At 35.5% G+C, this 26,026-nt stretch overlaps 1 protein-coding gene across 2 annotated transcripts; it reads right to left on the reverse strand.

Annotated features, from left to right (window-relative positions):
* Nucleotides 1-4,863: 4,863 nt before the first annotated feature.
* On the reverse strand, nucleotides 4,864-24,175 carry prel (preli-like). 2 transcript variants are annotated; one of them, XM_083142893.1, is made up of 4 exons: nucleotides 24,054-24,175; nucleotides 11,709-11,854; nucleotides 10,656-10,869; nucleotides 4,864-5,813 (listed from the first exon to the last, which is right to left on the reverse strand). In XM_083142893.1, the coding sequence occupies exons 2-4, from the start codon at nucleotides 11,798-11,800 to the stop codon at nucleotides 5,475-5,477; spliced, it is 645 nt and encodes a 214-aa protein (XP_082999019.1). In that variant the 5' UTR covers nucleotides 11,801-11,854; nucleotides 24,054-24,175; the 3' UTR covers nucleotides 4,864-5,474. The 2 variants fall into 2 exon arrangements, with proteins under 2 accessions (XP_082999019.1, XP_082999020.1); XM_083142894.1 differs by lacking the exon at nucleotides 11,709-11,854.
* Between the last annotated feature and the right edge of the window lie 1,851 nt (nucleotides 24,176-26,026).

Genomic DNA, 26,026 nt, shown 5'->3' on the forward strand with positions numbered 1-26,026 from the left:
CATTACAGCTCATATTTTGTAATTCAGGATTACCACTAACAAACTGCTTCAAGTTACAAAATTGGTCAAAACATTTAACATCGTCAATGTGAATTGCTTTGGACCCTAAGTATTTCATGAGGCCGCGGTGGCTCAGTCGGTAACGCGTCTGACTACCATGCTAAAGGTCCCGGGTTCGATCCCCCGGCCGGTTCAAATCCGGGAACTTTTCTAACGGTGAAAGCGGCCCCGGCACCTACCCAGCGTCGAATAACATGGGTACCTGGGGGAAACCCTGGGGGGTAAAGGCGGTCAGGGGCGTGATGCTGATCACATCACCCCCACTCACGACCGGATCAAGAAAGTGTGGGGCGTTACCCCCACACCCCCTATACGCCTTCATGGCGTGGTGCTATGCACAGGGGAACACTTTACCTTTTTTACCTAAGTATTTCATACATTCTTCAACATCACTGTACTTCAGATTTGTTAAATTCATCCACTTAAAACACTTAAACTCATCAAAACTTTGTGACCACTTTTGTATGTATTCAACACAAGACTCATACAGCAACATAGCATCCTTCATGAATTGTTCTACCTCTTTAACAAACCCATCTTTTTCAGCACTTTCAATAATTTCTCTTACCTTTAAACAAAGAAAGCTACCTTCTAATCTATTCGTCAACACCTGACAAACATAACTAAGAATGTCTATAATCTCAAGCACAGAATTTTGCTCTTTTTCCAATTCTTGGATTTTAGAATGGAATATGCCCATAATTGAATGTAAATGCAACAAATAAGCTTTACTTAACCTGTTTTCAAAGAACTGAATTAAAATTTCAGGTGGCTTAGGTTGTGACAAGAAATACGATTTTAATGCCGTGAACATTTCCAGCACTCTTTCAATGGCAGGGAAAAGTGACAACCACCTTGTTTTGGAATGGGACAGCAATTGCTTGTAATTAATATCAACAAACTCGCAGAAAGACTTTAGCTCCTCTGTTCTAACAGTATAAATTGAAAAATAATTGTACATTTTCAAGATTATACACTCTATGTCTATTGATAAATTATCAGCTCCATGCTGTACAGCATTGTGTAAAATATGAGCTGGACAACCCACACCTAATAGATTCTCATTTAGTGATTTCTTTAGGTTGCTGTAAATATTCTTCCCTTCTCTTCGATTGACTCCTCCAAAATTAGTATTTGTATTGTCCCCTGCAAAAGCTACACACTTATCTGACAAACCTAGATTTTCTAATGTTTCCTTAACATAACTTGTTATGGTTTCAGCTTTCTCATTTGGAGTTGTCTTTAGTTCAATTACTTTTCTTTTGATGCCACCCACTTTGTAATTGTAGTACTGTATTAGAATAGGAAACATTTTCATACACCCATGGTTACTTCCATCAGTTGATACTCCAAAACAAGAAATTCCCTTCAAACACTGAATAGTTACATCTAAGGAATGTGGAGCAATAACATTATTTATAATACACTGAGTTTTTGTTCTTCCTGTCGATACTTTCTTTGCAATATCTGAATCACTGTATATAACTTGATTTAATTTTGGTGTACAATCCATAGATCTGTAGCTAAAATGGTGCCTAACTGTATGAAATGCTAGACCTCCCTCGGCTGCAAGTACACGATGAGCTAGCGCTGAAGTAGACTCTTGTTGAAGAAATATCTTTTCCAGTGGAGTTGATGAACTGGAACACTGAAGGCTTTTCTTGTGTTTATGGGATGCAATATGATGTTCCAAATCTTGACTACCTGTAACAAAATATTTTAATATTAGGGCTCGGAAGTTGATGACGTAAAAAATGTAAAAAAAAAAGACCACCCCTGAACAATGAAAGCTTGATTTTTCACAAATTACAAGAGTAGTTGAATAATTTGATAAAATCAGTTTCATGGTTTAAACTATGAAAGCAAAGGGGAAAAAAGCAGTTAAGTGCTAATGTAATTTTCTATAATTTTACTTCAAGGTTATTTTAAATACTCCACAAGTCATTCACCTCCATTCAGAATGGGCCTTGCATGACAGTAGTCAGTCACAACCTGAAAATACAGTTTTGCTTCGTGAGCAATTGTGCTGATCACAGACCACTTAATTTCGGTTATTTTGCAATTTGTACGCGTGACCGCCAAATTTTAACTGCAGATTCGTGATTAGGAGAGCAAAAGTAGTGAGTATGTCGAATTTGAAACAAATTGGAGAAACTCCCGGTATTGTAAAATCGCTTCACAATCATGGCCTAAAAATAATAGTGCCCTCTTGAATTGACCATATTTATGATTAATGGCATACTTGCTAATAAGATGACCATGTGTGGTAATTTGGTTCTAGTTAGATATAGCGAAAACACATTTAACTCGTTTATTTTCAAATTAATTTCATTTGTACTTACCTCATATGCATAGTGAAACATTTTTCAACTTGGGATTACTTTTTTTTTCAAATCTTGATTCACGCTGTCTATTGTCAGCTGATATGCAGTGTTACCAAACTTATGAACCGATAATTGCCGCACAAACTATTCACAAAGGTTTTTTTAAGCGAAAATTGATCCACAAACCATTCACGGAAGGTTAGGTTAGGCAAAAAAACTCGCACGTTATCTTGTAAAACTACTGTGTGGTTGCTACACTAACACTTATTAACTGAAAAATAATGGTTTTTAGGCTAAAATTGATCCACAAACCATTCACGGAAGGTTAGGTTAGGTTCAGTTAGGTTAGGCAAACAGAAAATTAAATTGGAAAAAAAAAAATGCTCACACGTCATCTTGTAAAACTACTGCGTGGTTGCTACACTGACAGGGGGTTACATAATCGAAGGCACGGAACATTTGATTCACGTATTCCACGGTAATGGTGGCACAAGCTATCGTGCAACAGAGATACATGAATGTCGAAAATTACATTATTTACCGGCCGAATAAATTGCAGGAATGGAAAAAACACTATTCCCAGCTTCCAAAAGTGCACAGGAACTCAATTCCATAAGTACTTTCCCGTCTTTTCTCCTGTAAATTTCAAGAAATGTATTTTCGCTATATCTAACTGTTACCGGTAATTTATGTAAGGTATGCTAGCAAATGCATTTAAAATTCTTGAAACAACTGGGAGAAAAAAATGATACTAAAAATGCAACAAAAACAGGAATAATACTGCAAAAATGGACTAAAAACCAAAAGGGCAGAAAATGCAAAATAAAAACAATATTTTCTGGTTCTGACTGAAGTGAAACAGACTAGTTTCATGTTTAGTATTCTCTTCAACGCCCAGAAAAAAAGATGATTTGTCAATTCCCTGACCCTATTTATGATAGCTACTCAATGAAGTACTATGTAATGAATAGTATTATGATTAATAATAATTGCAATTTCGTTCCATCACTATTTTTTTGGATCGATTTCGATGCTTTTTGCAATATGAAATGTGTCTCAGTGTATGAAAACAACAAACAACAGATATAGGCTATTTCATCCTAAAGTACTTCCACCATTTATTCTTAAAATTTAGCTGTATGCACACACTATAGAAAAAACCAAAAAAAAACCTTGCAAATGATTTATCACACCTAACACTCCAAACCCAACAATCTACAATTATAAACACTACTAAATCTCAAACAATCTAAAATTGTAAACACTACTAAATCTAGCCCTTGTAACGATAATTTTAAATTTTGGTTTAGTTTTCAGTACGTCGTGTTTAATTTGCTTTATTTGATAATACATTTTAATGTAATGAATGGTTGCAATGTTGGAAACATGACTATTACTTTCCATATGCAAACATGTGTTCTTACTACGTATTTATCTACTTGAATTATTACATGTACCTACCTTTGTTTGCTACTGAGACGTAAGTTCCAGCAGTGCATATCTTACATTCAGCTTCATATTTGTTTCTTCCTTCCTTAAAAGCAGGATATTTTCTTCAGAGATCGTTAGTGAATTTACACTTTCGCTTCGGCATTTCATGAAAAGAAAATTCTCACCACATTTTTCTGTATCGCTCGTATGACCCACGTGTATCACAGATAAAACTTGCGGCGAATGAAAAACTGCACTCGTAAACAAGGTTAATGCACAGACTAAATGCACACACGCTATATGCGCACAGATTAGAAATAGGCTATATACGTTTCCGCTTGCATCTGGGACGCATCCAGTATCTACGCGTTCAGCGGGCAAAGCAACGAGGAGTTGGAATCTGATGACTGATTCGTGTAAAGTGTTCGTGGTTCGGATCGCAGATGATGATCAGTGAGCATTGCTCGAATACTTAACAAGCCAAGTGAGGTTTTTGGACGTAAAATAACAAGTGGTGATCGTTATGCGTGGAACAATTTCATGAGCAGTATATTGACAATGGTCCAAAAAGGAGGACATTTTCCGATTTTTCAGAAATCCGCCCGGACGCCGGACAGACACCGAAAAAGGAAGACATGTCCGGATAAAAGAGGACGTCTGGTCACCCTAAGTGTAATGGAACAGTAAAAATTATAGAATTCTTGCCTGTGTCCCCAACATGTTAATCAGATCTCACAGAGAGAATATTCCAAGGATTGTTTCCTCTCTGTGCAAAGTTTTATCAACCAGAATTTGGAACATCTAAGTTATTTGGTCTTACCATCTAGAAATGTGCCGAGTTTGCAAGATATTCTTGTTGTCTAATTATTTTGTCCTTTTTTTAGTCTTAACCGCAGAATTTTAAATATTACAACTTCTATATTATATACATAATACTAAATTCTATATCTTATGTAAATATATATTGATATACGTATTATGAAATTATTCAGCATAACTTACGCATACACATGTAACAGGAAGTAAATACTGAAGTAAAAAAGTGCTTTATATTACAACTTCTACGTTAAGTCTTTATTCATTTGTTATTAGTTCTACATTAACATGTGTAACAATATGCAATAACTGAATAAACTTGTATGAAAGTTACAATAAATGGCATTTTATATCGAGAGATATTACAAAATAAATTAATTGATACCTGCTCAAAGAACAGCATCAAAATCATTCTACATTTACACAACAACAATTACACATCTGTTACTCACAACCAAGTCCCCTGGAAAAGAAAAATCTTTGTACCCCAGCAGAACATTCTTAGTGTCTTGATTGATAACTGGAAATTTCTCTGCTAACAAGAGTTATGTAACTAATTATTCTTGTTGCACACTATTATTGCACTACAGATGAAAATATTAATTTTATATTAATAGTTACATTCACTCTTCTATACTGCCATAGCTGGAAGCTACTTGGCTGCTGGCGTTATATAGAATGTGTAGAAATGAAATAAAAACTATACTTTCTATTTACATAAAAAAATGCAAGTAAATTATACTACGGAATTAAAATTGCAGTAAACGAGAACATGAAAAATCATGGACTTGTTTTAGTAATGATTATGATTAACAAAGATGCATTTAACACTATGTGACTAGATCAGGACTGACAAGCTGCATATATGGTGCCAGTCTTTGACTTGGAAAGAGCCAACTCCGTGGCCTTCTTTGCGGTTTCCCTTGCAGCATCTTTCAACATCTCTTTCTTGTCCGTCACCGGCATCGCCTGGGAAGCTCCGTCTGGAGGGAACATTTTATGTAATACGTAGCTAAAGCCTGTGACCATCTTGTGGCAATTCTTGCGGAATCTGTCAAGACCAAATGCTTGAATGGCTCGACCAAAGCCGAACACCTGAGAATCAATCCACGCTGTTCTCTCGGCACATGTCCAGTTTGAGTTCTTGTCGTGTACCTTGTAGACTACTTTCTCTATAATGCTCTGGAATGTGAGAAACAATCAAAAATAAGGGACACTATAATTATGTTACAGAGAGGGAGTCAAACATCAGGTTAAATAGGGATTATAGTATATCTTCAGCGTGTACAGCCCCTGGCCAAATTATTAGACGCACCTCCAAGTTTTAGGCAAAATTTTAAGGATATGTTGTTATCTCGCCTAAATTTTTTGTTATTCTCTATTTTTTTGTTTTTCATTTTATTACATGAAATATTACATTGATTGCATGTGAACCTTAACAAGAAACACAATTACTTGATACATTAATAATTACAAATATAATGTCTTCCTGTGTTTCTTGAATATTACAATACATATGACTGGAAGTCAATTTTAATATTTGGTTGAGCTGCCTTTGGCCTTTATCAGTGCTTGGATTCGTCTTGGCATACTATCAACGCATGTTTGCACTGTCTCTTTTATATGAGGATGGTGATTCCACACTTCAATTATTTTTTCAATTAGGCCAATTCTCGTCGTAATCGTTTGCTTTGCCACTTCTTTTCTCACTAGGTACTAAACATTTTCAATTGGGTTCATATCTGGAGAGTTTCCTGGCCAGGGCAAAGAGGGACATTTTCACACTGTAGAAACTGTTTCATTGATTTGGCAGTATGGCATGAGGCTCCATCCTGCATGAATATGAACGGTTCTCCATTTGGGAACCATTCTCTTACTTGAGGTTGCAACTTTCTTCTAAGCACTTCCCTATACTGTTCTTCCCTCATTGTTCCTTGAACCAAATACAGACGTCATTTACCTTTGCCACTAACGACTGACCAAATCATAACTTTTATCGGATGTTTGACAGGCTGCCCAACACAATCAGGATTGTATTTTTCACCTGGACGTCTTCTCACAAACTCAAATTTATTCTCCAAGATTTCAAACATGCACTCTCCACTAAAGCAAATAGATATACAAAAGTTCAAATCTTTTTTCTTTGTGAGTTTTTGCCCAACGAAAACGTTTACAAATCATAGTAGGGGTTAATTTTGGCTTCTTATCATGTCCGAGTGCCTTCAGGTTCATATCAGAGAGCCTACGCCTTACTGTTCTTTCAGATGTCCGAACACCACTCTATTCAAGTTTATCTTTAAGTTCCTTTGTACTTGCAAATCTATTCGTGAGGCAAATGTTCTTCAAACAGCGTAAGGATCTTGGAGCAAAAATTATTTTATGCACACATCTGTCCTTCCTTTGTGGTTCACACTGTCCACCATATTCAATTTTCTTCTTTATTTGATTCACAGATACTTCAGACACATCAGATCTTCGAGAAATCTCTCGATTAGAGAACATTTTAGTCTTTATTAGTGTCTTAATTTCAGCAATCTTTCTCGGTGTCAAGTCACTTTTTATTACCCACGACTCCCTAATGTTGATAATTAAATTAAAAATATATACTGGCAGTGTACAAAAACAAAATCACTGAAAAATTTAGCACAAATACGATTCACTATTCGCAAGACGTCCTCCTCTCAACTCAGCTTGAATTGAACTGCGGCATATTTGTTCAATAACAATGATGTTTGGTGTTGGTGGTATTGTTTGTAATAACAGTACCTCCTCTTTTCATATTGTTCATTACGATAATCAAAGTTCAGCCACAAAGAACCCTAATGCAAAACTTTTAATTGGAAAACTAAGGGAACTGTTAAAAGTGTCCTCTGTGTCGAATTACATTACTTTGTATTATTATTACTATTACTATTGTTATCAATGTTGTGCAAGATAGTGCTTTGTACGTATTACTCGTATTTGCCAGGGTTCAAATAACGTTCATGAAACTTTTCACATAACCAATGTTCAATTTTGTATAATTTTCCACTTCAAAACTCTTATTTTTTAAAAAAAAATTGTGGTGCGTCTAATAATATGGCCAGGGGCTGTACTCCTTGAACATCAATGCATTTGTGCACGTGAAGTTTCCAGTTCTCCAGAACCTTTTGCAGAACGTCTGGCACAATCATGTCTGAACATTGCACAATGTGTTCCTTCAGATGCTGGATGTTCTGAATCTTAACTGAGTAGGAAAACAAAAGTGATCCATTGATCTCAGGTCTGGAGACTTCGGTGGCCATGGCAACCGATCCATGTACCATGAAACTGCACAAAACAGACAAAGAAAACTTCCTATGTAACCTGACTTTTGACTCACCCTGTATTTTATTCTGATTTAAAATTCACTAACAAAACAATTCAAACAAAGTAGGTTACTTGTGAAAAATTCAAGCTACATACAAATATCAAGTAATTTTATAATTTTAAAGTCATTTTTTAATATATTCTTTTAAGTCATTAAATTGCAAGCTCTGCTCATGTCACAATACAGAAATAAATATCTGGAACATTACCAGAGTTGCAGTATGTTTTCAAAGAAAAAGGAAAATGAGGCATCCTGTGAAATTTGTGTAAATACAATCTGACAAAATTATTTCCAGTATGAAAAATACATTAAGCTTGCTGTCTTGTGAATATCGCAATCTTACATGAAACATATGGACTGTGATTTAAATTCTTAACATAAAAAATTTCATGGGTTCAATAATGTACCTAATGTAAATAAGACTGAATATTACATAAAGGAAAAGGGACAAAAATGTATTGTCTGGAACTACGTATATTGTAGCACAAATCAAAACTACACTTTTCCTTTGTATTGACTAAAATTGTTAATTCTCATATTTGACAATTACATATGTGTCTTTTTCGATAATTATTAAGTCAATGAAAATAAACAGGTTAATCAGTACAAAGAGAAAGTGTCCTGTGGCATTTGGAACACATCCAAGTTTAAGAGGCAATGTACACCCTTTAGAACAACTGGGTTGAATATATATATATATATATATATATATAAAAAAATCAAAGAAGGTAAAAGGAAACACTCACCGGACAGTAGAAAAATTCAAAATTTTCGCTAATTTCATAGCATCATCGGTGTAAGGAGAAATAGACGGAACCGGTTCCATCTATTTCTCCTCACACCGATGATGCTATGAAATTAGCGAACATTTTGAATTTTTCTACTGTCCGGTGAGTGTTTCCTTTTACCTTCTTTGATTTTTACTTAGCCCTTTTGGCCCTCCTTGCTTTTATCCATATATATATATATATATATATATATTCTCTCCATTACAAAATATTGTAGGATCATGCACATGCATGGATGGTTGATTGTTGCACTGTGCATGTACAGTATTCAGATGTAATAAGGATAGCACTGAAAGGTGTAGTGCACTGTTGGGTACATAGCCTAGATGATTATGAATAGGAATCAAGTGTTGAACAACAGTGGAAGATCAAGAACCATCAACTATGTTAAACTTAAGTAGAAAGTCCAAGGTGCAACAACAGACAGCTGAAATCACATTTTGCGATTCCTGCTCCAGATGAAGGTACATTATCTTGGAATATACAGTGTGTCCGGAGTGGGACTAACAGTTTTTAAAAGTGTGTTATTTTAATATGGTGAGGAGTAGCTAGAAACAAAAACACATTTTGAAGGCAAACTCACCAAATTTTATTGAAAGCAGTTTGTTGCACGGAGAATGTCCAGCCTGTATTCAATCTCGCTCCACGTGTTCTGTAGTATCTGAGGGGTTACAGAAGCAAGAGCATTCCGAATATGGTCCTCCAGTTCTTGAAGATCATCTATCTTTTGGCCAGAAAACACCATGCCTTTGATGTACCTCCAAACAAAGAAGTCTAGAGGGGAACACCAATCTTTTGCAGAATATCAATGGAAAATAAATGTCTATTCGGCTTGTCATCTGGCTTAACTGCTTGCAACAACTGCACCTTGTATGCATACTAACGTAAACTTTTGAGCACAACTTCATGAACAGTGGGCTTTGGAATTCTTAGATGCCTGTTTGCCTCCTGTATTAACTTCCATGGGCTATGTGTGCTTACGCCATTTATGTTTGAGTGACACTAGCGCCGTCGCCGCTAATTTTAAATGAATGAAAATTTGCTGAACCAAACTCACAAATGTACTATTGCTTTTGCAATGCTTTGTTAACAAAAAGCTCGGTTTGTTGAAATGTAATAACTATTTAAAAACTGTCAGTTACAATGTGGACACACTGCATAGCAGATGTATTTATATTTGGAAACTTTAATTTTGCCATTTTTAAGTTGCATTTCTGCAATTTTGGGCTAATTGTAATAATGAGGGTTAATGATGATTGGATTAATTGATGAAGGCAACTTATTTGCCACACACAGATTTCCTTGAACTCTGGTGATACGTTTCCATCAACTTTTCTTTCTTTATGGGTTTTGTCAATGTCTGCGGTCTTCCGGAACATTTCTTGTTGACATGCTGAACAGTTCAATCTGCTTCAATTCCACTGATAGTCAAGTCACGTAGTTGGATCTGCTTGAAATTCTCTCCTAAACTGTATTTGCAGTTCAACTTCATATTCAAACTTCCATTAGCACTTTAGGATAAATTTCCTATGTTCAAAGCTTAGTCTGACTCCATTCATTGTTTCAAATTGATTAAACATGAAAAAGTCAGAAAATTATGTGAATTATCAGCTGTTAGTGAATAGATTTTTTGGCACCACCTGTAGTGTTTAATTTGCACATTTAATGTGTGTCCATTAAACAGAAATTTGAAAAGATAGATTATGCCCTAACTTCCAAAAATTTCTCTATAGAAATATATTATTGTAGAAGTATTCACCCTGGGGAAAAAAATACTTCATAAGTAAATTGTACTGCATTATAATGATGCATGACAAACAATGCACGCCTATCAAGAATTTCTCTGCATGCTCCACAAAATTTACGTGACTGAATAAAGCTACTTACCATAACTCGCGTGTACCCTATGTTCCTTGTGTATGTTACGAGCACTTTCTCTTTTGGATCCACGATCGACTCCTCCACAATCTTCACATTGCGAGAACTTACAAAACACTCCCCCCACTTAGGCACTCTGTTCGTCTTAGTCAAGAGCCTCTTGGAAATCAGTTTGTTACCTCTAACTTCCCGCATAACAGTGTCTTCTGTCAGCACATGCTTACTGGAAGTAAAAGAGAATAATACTAAAAAATGATCCCTCAATCCTGATCAAACATACAGTTATTGAAAGGTTGGAAATTAGCAGGAAACGATTAGTAATTTTCACAAAAATATGGAGTTAAATGGACTTAAAATTGTAAAAATTTACTTTTTTAATAATATAAGACAGTACACGAGCTACATAAAATACAGTATGCTTACAATGATGTTAACTGTCAAACAACACAAGATGTGTTTTCATTTTCTGATTCCAAAACAATGGATAACAAAATTTTGTTGTTGTAAGAGTGGAGCGGACACTTTATCCCTGATTCTCCATTGTTGACAACAATTGTTAATACACAGGAATTGCAAGTGTTTTAGAATAGTATAAGCAAACAGTTGGCAGGTGTAAAATTGTGTTATTCGCAAGAAATTCACCAAAAAAAAAATGGAGTTTAGAATTCAATCTTGAATATTTCCAAATACCAAAAACTTCGAGACTTTATCTAGAAATTGTGATCATTTCCAATCTTGGACTCCTGATTTTTTATATTTCACCTTGGTCCTGTCCCAACCAAAGATGTTCTATCCCGTACACCCCTACCTAATTAGTTGGGAAATTTCGTACCCAAGTACTCATTTAAAATATAATTTTAGAATTGAAAATACGTCATTTTAAAATTTTCTAATATTTCTCAGTAATATATACACTGTAAATGTAACTGTGTCCTACATTTTGGAATGGCGTATCCTAATTTTTGCTTATAGCAATCTGATACGTCTTGGCCATGCAGCAGGTGTTCATTTGATGTGAGATCTCCATCAACGTTACAGTTCAATTACCATAATTACACATACCTCTGAGGATTGGGGTATCTCTGCCAGAAACCTTGTGCAACTTGGTCCCACGTGAATGGAAAGGTATGTGTAGTGCCATAGACTCTCACCATCCTGACAGTTAGAGGAAGGAATCAAGCAATGGAACTAGATTTCCTGAAGAAAAGCTGCTTGTAGAAGATAAAAAAGAAGAATGCTGGTTGAATAAGTAATTACCTCCCCCAATAACACACATATACAGATTATACTATGATACTAATGTAGCTACAGCCCATAACTATTACTTTAAATCAACACCACAGTCTTCAAATGTCAAATTGTATTGTGAATTCTTAAAATACTTTACTGAAACAAATTACATCTGGTTTCATCAATTTGCAATAAATTAATAAGCTTAATAATACCAAAATGAGCCTTTATAGCTAAGAAGTAATTCTAGATTCATTTTCCTTAGCCATATTCAAGACAAGAATAAACGAATGGCTGCTTGCAAACAAACAATCATAGGAGTACATGGAAGGAAAAAATCATCCAGAAAACGTGCAGTAAGTAATCACTAAGACTCTGAAGTATGCGTTAACAGACATAATTTGAAATCACACCATGTAAAAAATCCCTGTGCAACATGATAAATTCGGAATTAAAAAACTGGAACTTGGGCCATTCAATGTTTTGAAAATAATAAATTACATGCATTAACAATGAATCTTATACTAAAAAAAACATGTGAGAATGTGAATTAATCAATGAACCCAGGGCACTTTAGCATCATGACTGCAGTTCGAAAAAGTCAGGACAGGTGTTAGAAATAGGGTTACCAGATCGCTGTAAGGGAAATGTAGGACATGCTGTCCCAAAATGTAGGACATTAAGTCAAAATGTAGGATGTAACACATTCTCAATAAATAATACATATTTCTATAGAACACGTTAGGAAGTAGTTGAAATATGACACTTTTCACTTTTTAAAAAAATATTTCCCAACGAATGTTTAAATGCAAATTTCAAATCTTGCAATCATACTAATTAATTCACCTCTTACTACTTGATGTAAGTGGTACTTCTCAGAGGAGACAATTTTTATAAAAATTTCAGGTTTAGTCAAACTATATATTGATGTTAGAGTGGACAGTCAAACTCGTTGAAATTATAGGGACCAATACCAAACATTTTACAGACTTTATGAAAAAATAATCCTCTCGTGAGTCTGTTGTGCTGATGGTAATGAAAGTACTCTCTCAACATTTGAATTATGACCTGTAATAGCAAACAAATATTCAGCAATTACTGTAATTTAAAATGGTTTCACCTTTGGTAGTTTTTAGTTCAATAACAGGGTGTCTACCAAAATAATACATCCAGAAATCTTGACTTTTTTTTGGACTTTTCTAGATCCTACTTTGGTAAAGTTGGAAATTAGTAATTAAGAAAATAATAATTTATTTAATGAAAATCCCTACCAAAAGGCCAGTTAAGATGAAAACTGAAGCTGAATTTAAGAAGAGAATTAGATCTTCTATTTCGCATTAATGCATCCTGAACTGTGTTTGGCAGACAAGCGAGGCTTTGGCGTCTGGACTTACAGCCAGTATAACCTTATGTGGGGTTTGTGTCGGTTGCCCCTATATATTTATGACTATCCATTCATCCCTCCTATCTTACCATCATTCATCCTCATCTTCGCGACTAGCCAATGGGACAGAAAAAAGTGAAGTAAAATAAACAAAATCAACCAATCAATAGCAAAAATTCTTGACCACAAGAATAACTTATTGCCTTTTTAGTGACTTCTTGACCTACTTGTTGATTGTTTACTTTTTCTTGACTTCCATGACTTTCTTGACTGGTAGACACCCTGAATAACTTTGTTCTCTATACCCCTGCTTAACTAACTAACTAACTCTATAGCCTTCTTAAACCCGAAGGTTCATGGCTGCAGCAACACAGGCCTTCCATCTGTCCCTATCTTGTGCAAGATCTATATACTCTTTTCCATCCCTACCGATTTCCCTTAGGTCCATCTCAACGTTGTCCCTCCATCTTCGTCTTGGCCTTCCTACTGGTCTCTTACCATCAGGTTTCCCAACAAGAATCCTGTAAACTCCTCTTTCCTCTCCCATTCGTGCCACATGGCCTGCCCACCTAAGTCTTCTTGATTTAATTATTCTAATAATGTCTGGACATGAATATAAATTATGTAGTTCTAAATTATGTAACCTTCTCCACTCACCTGTCTCCTCGTCCCTTTTAGGTCCAAATATTTTCCTAAGGATCCTATTTTCAAATACTCTCAATTTATGTTCCTCTTTCAATGTAAGGGACCAAGTTTCACACCCATATAATACTACAGGCAAAATTACTGTTTTGTATATTTTAACTTTTAGTTTCTTAGATATTAAACGAGAAGACAAAAGTTTATGAAGAGAGAAGTAACATGCATTTCCTGAATTAAGCCTACTTTTTATTTCCTCTTTAATATAATTTTCATTTGTTAATATTACTCCTAAGTATTTGAATTTGGAAACTGTTTCAAACGAGTTGTTATCAATAATTAGATTTTGATTATTATCTAACACTTGGTTTCGGCCTGTAAGCATATATTTAGTTTTCTCTTTGTTAACTTCCAAACCTATCTCTTTAGCAGTTTTGAAAAATATTTTAGCATTATTCTTAATTGTATTCACATCATCCCCCAGTAAGTCTACATCATCTGCATATGCTAACAACTGAGTCACACCATTTAATTTTAGTCCTTCTTTAGTTTCGTTTACCTTCCTAACAGCATATTCTAAGGCAAAATTAAAGAGCAATGGAGATAATGCATCTCCTTGTTTTAACCCATCATGAATTGTAAATTTGTCAGACATATTAATACCCACACGAATTTTACTTTCTGTTTCACTGGTGCATATTTTTATCATACTAACAAGCTTCTTAGGTATTCCAAACTCTACTAATATATTATATAATTTATCTCTTTTGACCGAATCATATGCTTTTTTGAAATCAATGAATAGCTGATGGACATTTTGATTATATTCCCACTTTTTTTCAAGTGTCTGTCTGATGTGAAAAATTTGATCTGTAGTTGATCTGTTGCGTTTAAATCCACATTGATAATCACCTATAATTTCATTAGCATATGGGGTTAGTCTTGTTAAAAGAATGTTAGATAATATTTTATATGTTGTTGAGAGTAGAGAAATTCCACGGTAATTATTGCAGTTCATTTTATCACCTTTTTTAAACACAGGAACAATTATGGATTCTTTCCACTGTTGAGGGATTTCTTCTTTATTCCATATTAAACAAATTAATTTATGAATTTGACATATTAATGAATTTCCACCATATTTAATTAACTCAGCTGGTATTAAATCAATGCCAGGTGCTTTGTTATTCTTTAGCCTTTTAATAGCATCTTTAACTTCAGTCAAGTTAGGTTCTGGAACTAAAGGTTCTGCTGTGTGGACTTCATTTACTTCTGATTTATCTCCTACATGGACATTTAAAAGGTCATTAAAGTAGTTCTTCCATCTATTTAGAATATCGCTTGGGTCAGCTAGAAAATCACCGTCTTTATCTTTTATCAAGTTTACTTTAGGTTGCCACCCCTTTCTAAACTCATTTACACCTTTATATAAATCTCTGATATTTTTATTTTTGCTGTTTGTTTCAATTTCGTTAATTTTGCTTTTCAAGTAATCTCTTTTTTTACTTCTAAATGTGCGGTTAACTTCTCGCTTTATTCTATTATAATTGTTTAGATTTGTATCATCAGAGTTATTTAACCACCTAAGTCTAGCCTGATTTCTTATTTCTATTAGATTATGACATTCATTATCAAACCATGGCTTACTTTTTCTCGGTTTATGGTATCCTATACTTTCTATAGCTGCTGATTCTATTGCATTACGTATGTGCTCCCAATTCTTATTTACGTCTGTTTCATTTATATTTTCATCATCATTTAAATCCTGCAAAACATCAAATCTATTTGACAGTTTAATTTGGTAATCTTTCTTAATTCTTTCATCAGTAAACTTTCCTGTATCAAATTTTAGAACTTTTAGATTTTGTTGCTTATGATTTATCACTGAGAGTCTTTCTCTTAATTTAGCAATTACTAAATTATGGTCACTGGCACAGTCAGCACCTCTATGTGTACGAACGTCAATTATACTAGTATGCCTTCTCTTATCAATGAGAATATGATCTATCTGATTATGAGTTTTACCATCTGGAGAAGACCAGGTATATTTATGGATATCTTTATGTTTAAAAGTGGTACTTTTCACAATTAAATTCTTTGAGGTTGCAAAAGTAATCAATCTTATACCATTATCATTACTTAATTCATGAAGACTTTCTTTACCAATCGTGGGTTTAAATGTCTCTTCTTTGCCAATCTGTGCATTACAGTCACCTAACAGAATTTTCATATCATACTGAGAAAATTTATCAAAGACCTGTTCTAACTCTGTATAAAAATCATCTTTAGTATTATCATCTTTATCTTCCGTTGGTGCATGTATGTTTATTAAAATAATTTTACACCACCTACCCTGTAAAACTGCATATGATATCCTATCGTTAATAAATTCTACTGTTTTAAGAGCCGAGATAATTCTATTATTTATGAAAAAGCCTGTTCCAAAATTATGATTTTCAGTACCACCATAGAAAAAAGTATAATTTTTAGTTTTACAATTCCCTTCTCCTGGCCACCTAACTTCCTGGACAGCTACTACATCTAATTTATACTTAACTATCTCATTAACTGTACACTGAAATGCCCCAGGCCGGTAAAGACTCAGAACATTCCAGGTGCCTAATTTAATATCCTTATTCCTAACGTAGATCTTATCCTTAGTCCAGGGACCTCCCAAAGTAGTCCCCACCCGGAGATCCGAACGGGGGACTATTTTACCTCCGGAATATTTTACCTTGGGAACATCCATGGCCTTATATTGCTGATTCTTGACATGGCTTTTTACAGTGCAGAGTTGTCAGCTCTACGCCTAACCCCCAATATGAATGGAGGAACTACTACAGAAGACAAACACAAACACATTAGAGAGCACAACTACTACACAAGACATACACAAACACATCACAACTATAACACAATATAAACACAAACACACCACAACTACTACACAAGACAAACACAAACAAATTACTACTACGCAAAACAAACATACTAGACAGCACAACTACTACACAAACATACTAGACAGCACCACTGCAACACAAGACACATACATATCCACCACCGATACTACAGAAGACAAATAGAAACACATTAGACAGCATAACTACTACACAAGATAAACACAGCATTTATTTTGTGGCATTGTACTATATATATAAAATAACATACCCCACAAATATTATTTTTTTCAACAAGATGCAATCGGTAAAAATTTGTCCCACTTGTGAAACTGGCGTTTCAACTAAAAATTTCCAAAGGCACTGTCGTACCTGCGTACCTGGTAAGCGTGTGACCGCTAAAAAATCATGTCCCAAGTGCGGTAAACATATTACCATTAATAATTTAAAAATACCCCTGCTTTACAATCAAATTATATTGAATAAGAATGGCAACACCTTGTTCCATCAGTATAATCCCTAAGGCAAGAGATTCTGCACAGGCATTGAACAGTGACATTATCAGAAAGTGGTCCCAAGACTTTGTTCATTAATTGCTTCCATTTTTCAGTTTGTTTAATAGCAGGACAAACTTTCTTCTTTTTGTGCAATGACTGAATCAAAATAAATTTCCCTATTGAGTTTGGAAGCGCAGTCCATAGACTTGTAATTTGCATGATTTTTTTCTGTTACGTATTTCCCTAATTAATATTATGCGACGCTCAAAATATAGGACACGCCGGACATAAGGCTAAAATGTAGGATATGTCCGGGAAAAGCCGGACGTCTGGTAACCCTAGTTAAAAAGAATGGACTGTCCTGACTATATCAGGATGTCCAATAGCCTTGCATCAATGGTGATAAAACTAAAATTACCATATATTGCAGACTTCCAGAGCCTTCCTACCTCCAAAAACAACTCATCTATTTATGCAAGGACAAAATCAAAATTCTTGCAAAATCTGGAAAATTGACAGTGGTATGTTCCATAAATTTATATAGGTTCACATTAAAATATTTCATGGTTTGAAGGGGACATTCTTGGCCCCTCCCCTTTGTTCACAGGCCTGTTCCTACCTGCTTATGGTGTTCCTATTAATGTTTTACCGGTAAAAGTTGCCTATCGGCTGAACAGATTTCTTCATTTTTACACTAGAAAGTACTTACTGGAATGAGTTTTTCTAGCATTTGGATCTTCGTGGAGATATTTTCTGTCATCGTAGAATCTGCTGGAGCAGTAAATCATGTGTTTTTCACGATATTACTATGTTTGCCTAACCTAACCTTGCCGTGAATGGTTCGTGGGGCTATTACTGACATTATTTTCGTCACAAAACATCAGAAAAGCAATATTTCACCTTAAAGACTGTTTTGCAATGCACAATAGGTAAGTACGATTGTAAAAAGTGACGAAATAAACGAGTTAGAGGTGTTCGGCCGATTGACATCAATTAATGAAAGTACTTACAGAACTGAGTTTCTGTCGACTTTTGAAAGGTCGTGGAAGTGTTTTCTCCCTTCGTTCAATTTATTCGGCCGGTAAATCATGTATTTTTCGACATTAATGTCTCTCCGATGCACAAAAGCTCTTGCCTCCATTACCTTCCACTATGTGAACCAAATGTTCTGTGCATTTGATGATGTAACCCTTGGTCAGTGTTTCACACCACACCGTTGTTTAGCAACAGGATGACAATTTTAACTATGTTTGCCTTACCTAACCTAACCTTGCCATGCATGGTTTGTGGGGCTATTCGAATGGTTTGCTGTAAATGGTGTGTGGGGCTACGTGTGTATGGTTCGGGCTATCTGTGCATGGTTTCGTGGGGTTTTCGAACCCGGAAAAAAATACAAAATCAGTAACACGAAAGTAGGTATTTTTTGGTGAAGAAGGTTGGGAACACTGCATACCCACTGATGATAGACAACGCTAGTCAAGATTGCCCGCCATATTGTGTGTAATGCAAGCGAAAAAGCAACGAAGAATAGTTAGTCGATATGTGGAAAATTGAAACTATTTTCGTGAAAAAAGCGAAATCCCACCTTAAAGAATCCTTAGCAATGCAGAATAGTTAAGTACGAATGTGAAAAATAACAAAAACGAATTTGAGACATTTCCCGGAGATCAGAATTTTAATAAACAAACCAAATACGTACACTTATTTTAAACTGAAACTCTGACTAAAGAAATTTATTATGGGAGAAAAATGCAGAATTGAGTTTCATGCTAAAGTTTTAAGATGATAACTAGGGAACGGAACTTTATGTGCTAAAAACTCAGAAATATTTATTTTTTATGTGTCATAAATGTTGAAAATATGTGATAAAAACAGGAAAATATGTGACAAAAATAAAAACATTTGGTAACAAAAACAAAGTATAACATGCATTTTAAACACCTGAAATTAGTTTCTAAATGATTACCTCTTAGCGAGCTATTTTTTGGAAGAGTTGCAGTGGATCACCATAGTTCTTTCCAAATTCTCCATTGTAAATCTGTGACGATTATCTCTAAAAAGCATCTTATATTGTGAGAAAGATGGCTCCACGTCACAAGAAACAATTCTTGCATATTTGAAGCACGAAATGTCACTAACGCTGAAGTTTTCCAAAGCTTCCTCTTCCTCTACTTCACCTCCTTCCAAAACACATGCAATTTGGCACAATGTTTGAAAACCTTTTCCCAAAAAATTCTGTACATTTAGACATTTAGATCCAGTGAGTTCTTTCAGTTTCGTTTCTACTATACGGACTTCACCAATGGAAGCAGCCAAAGTGTTCGCGGACGATTCAAGCTTTCATATGGAATTAGAGAGAATGGACAGGTTTGTTGAGATGTATGCCAATTCGACTTTTAAGGAGGGCTCCATCAACAGATCTTGCAGAATTCTTCTTTGTCGAGATCATTTACAACAGATACATTTTTTTTCAAAGTTCTGGGCATAACATCTGCATCGCGTAACTACAGGTGTAGGGGGAAGGGGAACCTCAGGACATTTTTGTTTAAAAATGTCTATTCTTCTAGGCGACTTGATAAAAACTTTCTTCCCATTTGAAACCAGTTTATCGACATTGGGATAAAGAGCTCTTATCTTTTCACATATTCTATGCAACGCATGCGCCACACATGTAACGTGCACCATTTTGGGGTAGCTAACGGCAAGACCACTGCATGTAAGCTGCAGCATCTGTCAAGAGAAGAACATTGTCAAATTTTATGTCTTCTGGCCACAATAGCTGCATTGCTTCATTAAAAAGCCTTGCTATCATTAGCTGTAGCCAGCCCCAGCTACTTACAGCTATTTTCTCCCGATAGGATCGTAGGCGAGGTGCCAGAAGTCTGCCAGCGAGCGTTTTCAAAGACAAAACAAACCTTGCACTCTCGATATGAAAGAGGTGAGGAGAATAAACATTTTTCCTTGGAGGATTTCGAGGTAGATGAAGTCAACGAGCGATTTTATGTATTTAAAATGAAAATTCGCAAAATATGTATTTACATACGGAAAACTGGAAAATATGTGTTTTTATGTAAAATAAAATTTGCTGTGTTGACATATAAGGCTATGATAAGAATTTTGGCAAAAATGAGGGTCTCTATCTTATCGCAGAAAAAACATTTATTTACCTAAAGTTCCTTTCCCTAATGATAACACTAGCCAATTACATGTATTACTTAGACAACATCTGACACATGAGTATGCTATGCAAAGCAAACACTTATATGGAAATCTAGAAATAGAGTTCTGCAAGAAAATCTAGTAAGCATGCTTTCATAGCATGTAGCGATTTCATATCACATAGAACCGAGGCATGTATAATGGCAAGATTAGGAGTCAGCAAATGAAAGTTGGGCCATGGTAGATTGCTGGGAAATGCATACAGAAAGATATGGGAAGGAAAAATCATTCTGCAGAAATTAAACAGAACGTAACCACTAAACTTGATCAGGAAGTAATTAATTTGATTTTATGTGTGCATAGTGTTCATAGGTCCGCTGGAATTACACAATCGGAACTTACATACAGAGTTCCCGAGGAAATAGGTGAAATTCTACTGAAGCTACGTATATGTAACCACATTCTGTTGACTGTTGACACATAAAGCTTCCATGTTCTGTCGATCACACAAAAAAATACAATAGCAACTTAAGCCATAACACAGTCACATGAAACAGATCTCAGTGGAATAGCACCTTGTATTCGAATGGATGGTAAATTTTCCGTTAAATTTACAGGAGAAATTACTTACCAAATGCAGTTTGGGAAGTGTTTTCTCACATCGTTCATTAAATTTTGCCCGTAAATCATCTATTTTTCAATATAAAAGTGTGACCGATGCACGAAAGCTGTTGCATCCATTTCCTTCCAACCTGATGTTGCCTGTGTGTGATGACTAGGGAACGGAACTTTAGGTAAATAAATGTTTTTTCTGCGATAAGATAGACCCCCTTGTTTTTGCCAAAATTCTGATCATAGCCTTATATGTCAACACAGCAAATTTTATTTTACATAAAAACACATATTTTCCAGTTTTCCGTATGTAAATACATATTTTGCGAATTTTCATTTTAAATACACAAAATAGCTCATTGACTTCAGCTACCTCGTAATCATCGAAGGAAAAATGTTTATTCTCGGCACCTCTTTCTTTCATATCGAGAGTGTTAGGTTTGTTTTGTCTTTGAACACGCTCGCTGGCAGACTTCTGGCGCGTCGCCTACGATTCTATTGGGGGAAAAATTACCCCCACTGGATCTAACGCACAAGTGCTAATGTCTAAATGTACAGACATTTTTCGGAAAAAACAAGGTTTTCAAACTTTGTGCCAAATTGCACGTGTTTTGGAAGGTGAAGTAGAGGAAGAGGAAGCTTTGGAAAACTTCAGCGTTAGTGACATTTCGTGCTTGAAATATGCAAGAATTGTTTCTTGTGACGTGGAGCGATCTTTCTCACAATATAAGATGTTTTTTTTTTAGAGATAATCGTCACAGATTTACAATGGAGAATTTGGAAAGAACTATGGTGATCCACTGCAACTCTTCCAAAAAAATAGCTCACTAAGAGGTAAGCATTATAAACTGATTTCAGGTGTTTAAAATGCATGTAATATTTTGTTTTTCTTACCAAATATTATTTTTTTATTTTGTCACATATTTTCCTGTTTTTATCACATATTTTCAACATTAATGACACATAAAAAATAAATATTTCTGAATTTTTTAGCACATAAAGTTCCGTTCCCTAGTGATGACGTAATCCCGGTCAGTGTTTCCAAACACATGTTTTTGTAACTGAAGAAGGTACGTTTCCGCAAATGGTTTGTGGGGCTGTGTCTCAATGGATCGTGGGGCTACGCATCATTTTTTTCTAAACCAATTTTTAACTATTCTAACCTAAACGTGACTCAACCTAACCTTACCGGAAATGGTTCGTGGGGGTATGCGTCAATGGTTTGTGGGGCTATGTAGGTATTTTCATGTGGAGTGGGGTGGAAACACTGCATGCCGACTATGGTAGTGAAACTGTGACCGCCATTTAGCGTGTTACCGAAGGGAAAAAGAAACGAACAAAACTTACTTCATACGTCGAAAATATAGATTATTTCCGTGAAAAAAGCGAAATCCCACTGTCAGCAATGTTTCTCAAGGTAACAGTTTCATGCATCGGAGACACATTTCTTCAATTTTACACAAGAAACTACTTACGGAAATGAGGTTTAGAACCTTCGTCGATATATATTCTTCCTAAAACTTCATCGTACAGTGCAGCAGATCAATAAATAATCACTTTTCATGCAATAATATTGCGCATTTTGTGAAAATCGACAACATCATGCTGTTCTTTCCAAGATGTACCTGCAGATGGCTCTAGCGTCGAAGTCACACGATCTTCCTAGTGGAATCAGGGTTTCCAAACATGCGATTTTTTTCGAGAAACGCGCGGTTTTTTTTCGAGAAAGGAAAATGGTTTTTGGATGAATTTAGGGCTGAAATGAGTGCTAATGGAACCTAACCTAACAGGCCTAACCTAACCTCATGTGAATGGTTCGTGGGTTTTTTCGAGAAACGCGTGGTTTTTTGTCGAGAAACGCACGTTTTTTTTCCTAAAAACGTGCACTTTTTATCGAGAAAATGGCATGTCATGGATGTGACTTTAGGTTATTATCGGGCGTAGAAGATCCCTTGGAGTATTGTATAAGGAATTCAACAAACTAAATCCCAAGGCGAGGAAAAATTTCCTGGAGGAGAAAATCGAGAAAAACCTATGTTGTCCGGACATTTTTCGATGATGAAGCACATATTTAGGGGTGAAATAAGTGCTAATGGAACTTAACCTAACAGGCCTAACCTAATTTCATAGGCATACCTCGTTCCCGTGAATGATTAGTGACAGAAAGTGTAAAAAAAAACAACTAACTTACCCTACAGATGCCGGAGAGCCGGCTGCGGGCAAGAAGGATGTGTCATGGAATAAATACGTGAAAGATAATGCGAGGGTAAGTTAATCTCTTATTTTTTACGGAGCGATTTTACAATACCGGGAATTTCTCCATTTTGTTTGAAATTTGGCATACTCACTAATTTTGGCCCCCTAATCACGAATCTGCAGTTAAAATTTGGCGCTCACACGTGGAAATAGCAAAATAATCTAAATGAAGTTCTTATTTCTGCACCCTCGATTTCCAAATTTCCCGCCGGTTCCGGGCTCCGCCCCTGGGGTAATTGACTTACCGCCCCCAACCGCTATCGCGGCCCCGCCTATATCTATAGACTCCCTGTTAAGGGAATGTTAGAAATTGGCCGGATTCACCTGCCCCCAAATAAGCGCCAAATTTTAAGTGCAGATTCGTGATTACGAGGCCCAAATTAGTAAGTATCCCAAATTTCAAACAAATTGGATAAATTCCCTGTATTGTTAAATTATACCCAAAAAGCATAATGGCACCTTCGACTATGTTCCGCAATATATAATTGGTAAGTACTAACCACGAGAAAAACAAAATATCCGATTTAAATGTGTCTCCGATCTATGAAACTGTTAATGGAAAAATTTACCAAAAAAGATTTGTATTCACTTTCTTGTTGTGATGACTAACAGTTACACTGCAAAAATATGTGTTCCAAGGACATGAGAGGAAAAAACATACCCTTATGGTGTACTAAATTTTGCTAGTCAGTGATTAAGACAAGAAAAATGACTTCATTGCATTTCTTACCAATTATGCAGTTTTCATTCTAAATTTACAGAATGTTAGGAAATGGAATATGCACTCATCCATCTACCATTCAACAAGAACATACATACGGATACGAGCCATGAGCCAATCTCACAGACACATTTCGTTTGTAGACAAGATTTCAGTATTCTGTGCACAACTTTTCTAGTGGCGGCACCAGCGTACTTTCGTTCGTCATTTGGTTGCCCTAAGCTTTACATTGGAGCGCGATGCAATGTGTTGCTTTCCTCGAATTAAAAAAAAAAAGAGATGTTCGCGTAGTAAATGTCGTTGCTCGTAATCGATAATAAAAATATGTTTCCTAAACCATTTAGATAATGAATCGTCAAAGTTTCCGAAAAATGCATTCTTGAGAACAGTAGCGTGCCCACGTGGGGTTTGGTGGAAACATAACTCCCCTGGCCAGTTATATTAAAAAAAGTGAAAAAAAATAACGAATTGAAGGCCGACAACTAAATGAAAAAGTATAGGTAATCACTCCATTCCAGAAATCCTATAAAGAGCAATGGTAGGGTAGCTTGAAAGGACTAAATTTATCATATGTATATATATGCACAGAGAGCAGTAAACATGATGTTAGTTGGGCCGTTCCTAGCTACTGTAAATTAAAAAAAGAAAACTTTTTTTTTACAAGTGTGCGTAATTCAACAGCAAGTACCTTATCTTCTCAAATGATTGAGAAAGGATGTAGTGTGTGTCACATGCACAAGATATTTATTATTATACAGTATGCCCTATCCAATAATTTAATGTTAACTTATTACGGTTAACGTTTTGCATTTTTGGATTAAGTAAACACTGTCCCTTCCCATTCTTAATTTCTTGATAGTTTTCAAAATTATAATTCCTGTAAGTAGGAACACCTTAGAGATAGAGAGATGTAAAACAGAAAAATAAGTTATGTACAGTGGCGCAACCACAGGGAGAGATTGCCCCCTTTAACCCTGGACTGAAATGAGTTCTAGGGGGCAAATATTGACGGCCAAGTGTAGCTGCAGGTGGAGGGCAATTACCCCCTACAACTTCAAAATTTATGCAGTTAAAAACACTTTCCAAAAAAATTTCTTGCTCGCTTCGCTCACAATACCTGATTTTCTTGGTCTTATCACGGGGGCGGCGGGAGTTAACCCTTGTCGCCAAGAGATTGCATGAAAATATGCTGTAAAATTGATTTGTGGTTCTCACTACACTTTACACACAGGAAGGCTAATCGGGACTGGACCTACAGTTAAAATTGGGATCCGAACCATTGTGCCATGTGCCTCCACCGGGTATTGAATCAGTGACCCCTTGATCACAAGGTGACGATGTTACCACTACACCATCGGGGAGGCACAAAAGTTGTAAATGAGAGAATGTATTGGCGTCCCATGAAATTATTTGCATCCTATTAAATCAATATTGATTTCAGCCTGTAAAAAAAATTGGATCCAAAAATTTTCTTGACCGCTTCGCTCACAATTTATCTTTCTTCTCTGTGATGCTTTGTAAATTAACCGACAGAGAAATAATATGATGAATTGATTGTGTAATGTATTTAAATAATATATGTTGTATATACAGTACAAGTATTAAAGAAACTTTGAATACGTTCACAATTTAGTGTCCACATTGCTCCATGTTGTATATATATGAAACATATCGTGCATGAAAATTATACATGTTAATGTAAAAAAGAATTATATTTGGAATGCATTAAGCATTTTCTGTTTTTGAAAAATAGTTTATATGCTTGTTTTCCATTATTAGTGTGGAACTTAATGTGTTGAAAAAATAATTCAAATTGTTTGTTCGAACACAAATGCTATAGCACCAACGTCTACCCCTTTTTGCATAATTTACGAGGATAAAAAACGTCTCTGATACAACTACTAATAATAATAATGTTGGTTCTGGGTTCGAATCCCAGCGAGTGTTCATTCATCAATTTCATCATATCATCACTCATCCCC

This window comes from Lepisma saccharinum, chromosome 21, assembly GCF_977018435.1.
Source record: "Lepisma saccharinum chromosome 21, izLepSacc3.1, whole genome shotgun sequence".
Lineage (NCBI taxonomy): Eukaryota > Metazoa > Arthropoda > Insecta > Zygentoma > Lepismatidae > Lepisma > Lepisma saccharinum.

Excerpts from the sequence above, each read along its gene's own strand:
- prel (XM_083142893.1), bottom strand. The coding sequence starts at position 11,800 with ATGGTGAGAGTCTATGGCACTACACATACCTTTCCATTCACGTGGGAC. Across the intron at positions 10,870-11,708 it reads AGATACCCCAATCCTCAGAG|TAAGCATGTGCTGACAGAAG; the intron begins GTATGTGTAATT and ends TTTTACTTCCAG. Across the intron at positions 5,814-10,655 it reads TAGGGTACACGCGAGTTATG|AGCATTATAGAGAAAGTAGT; the intron begins GTAAGTAGCTTT and ends CTCACATTCCAG.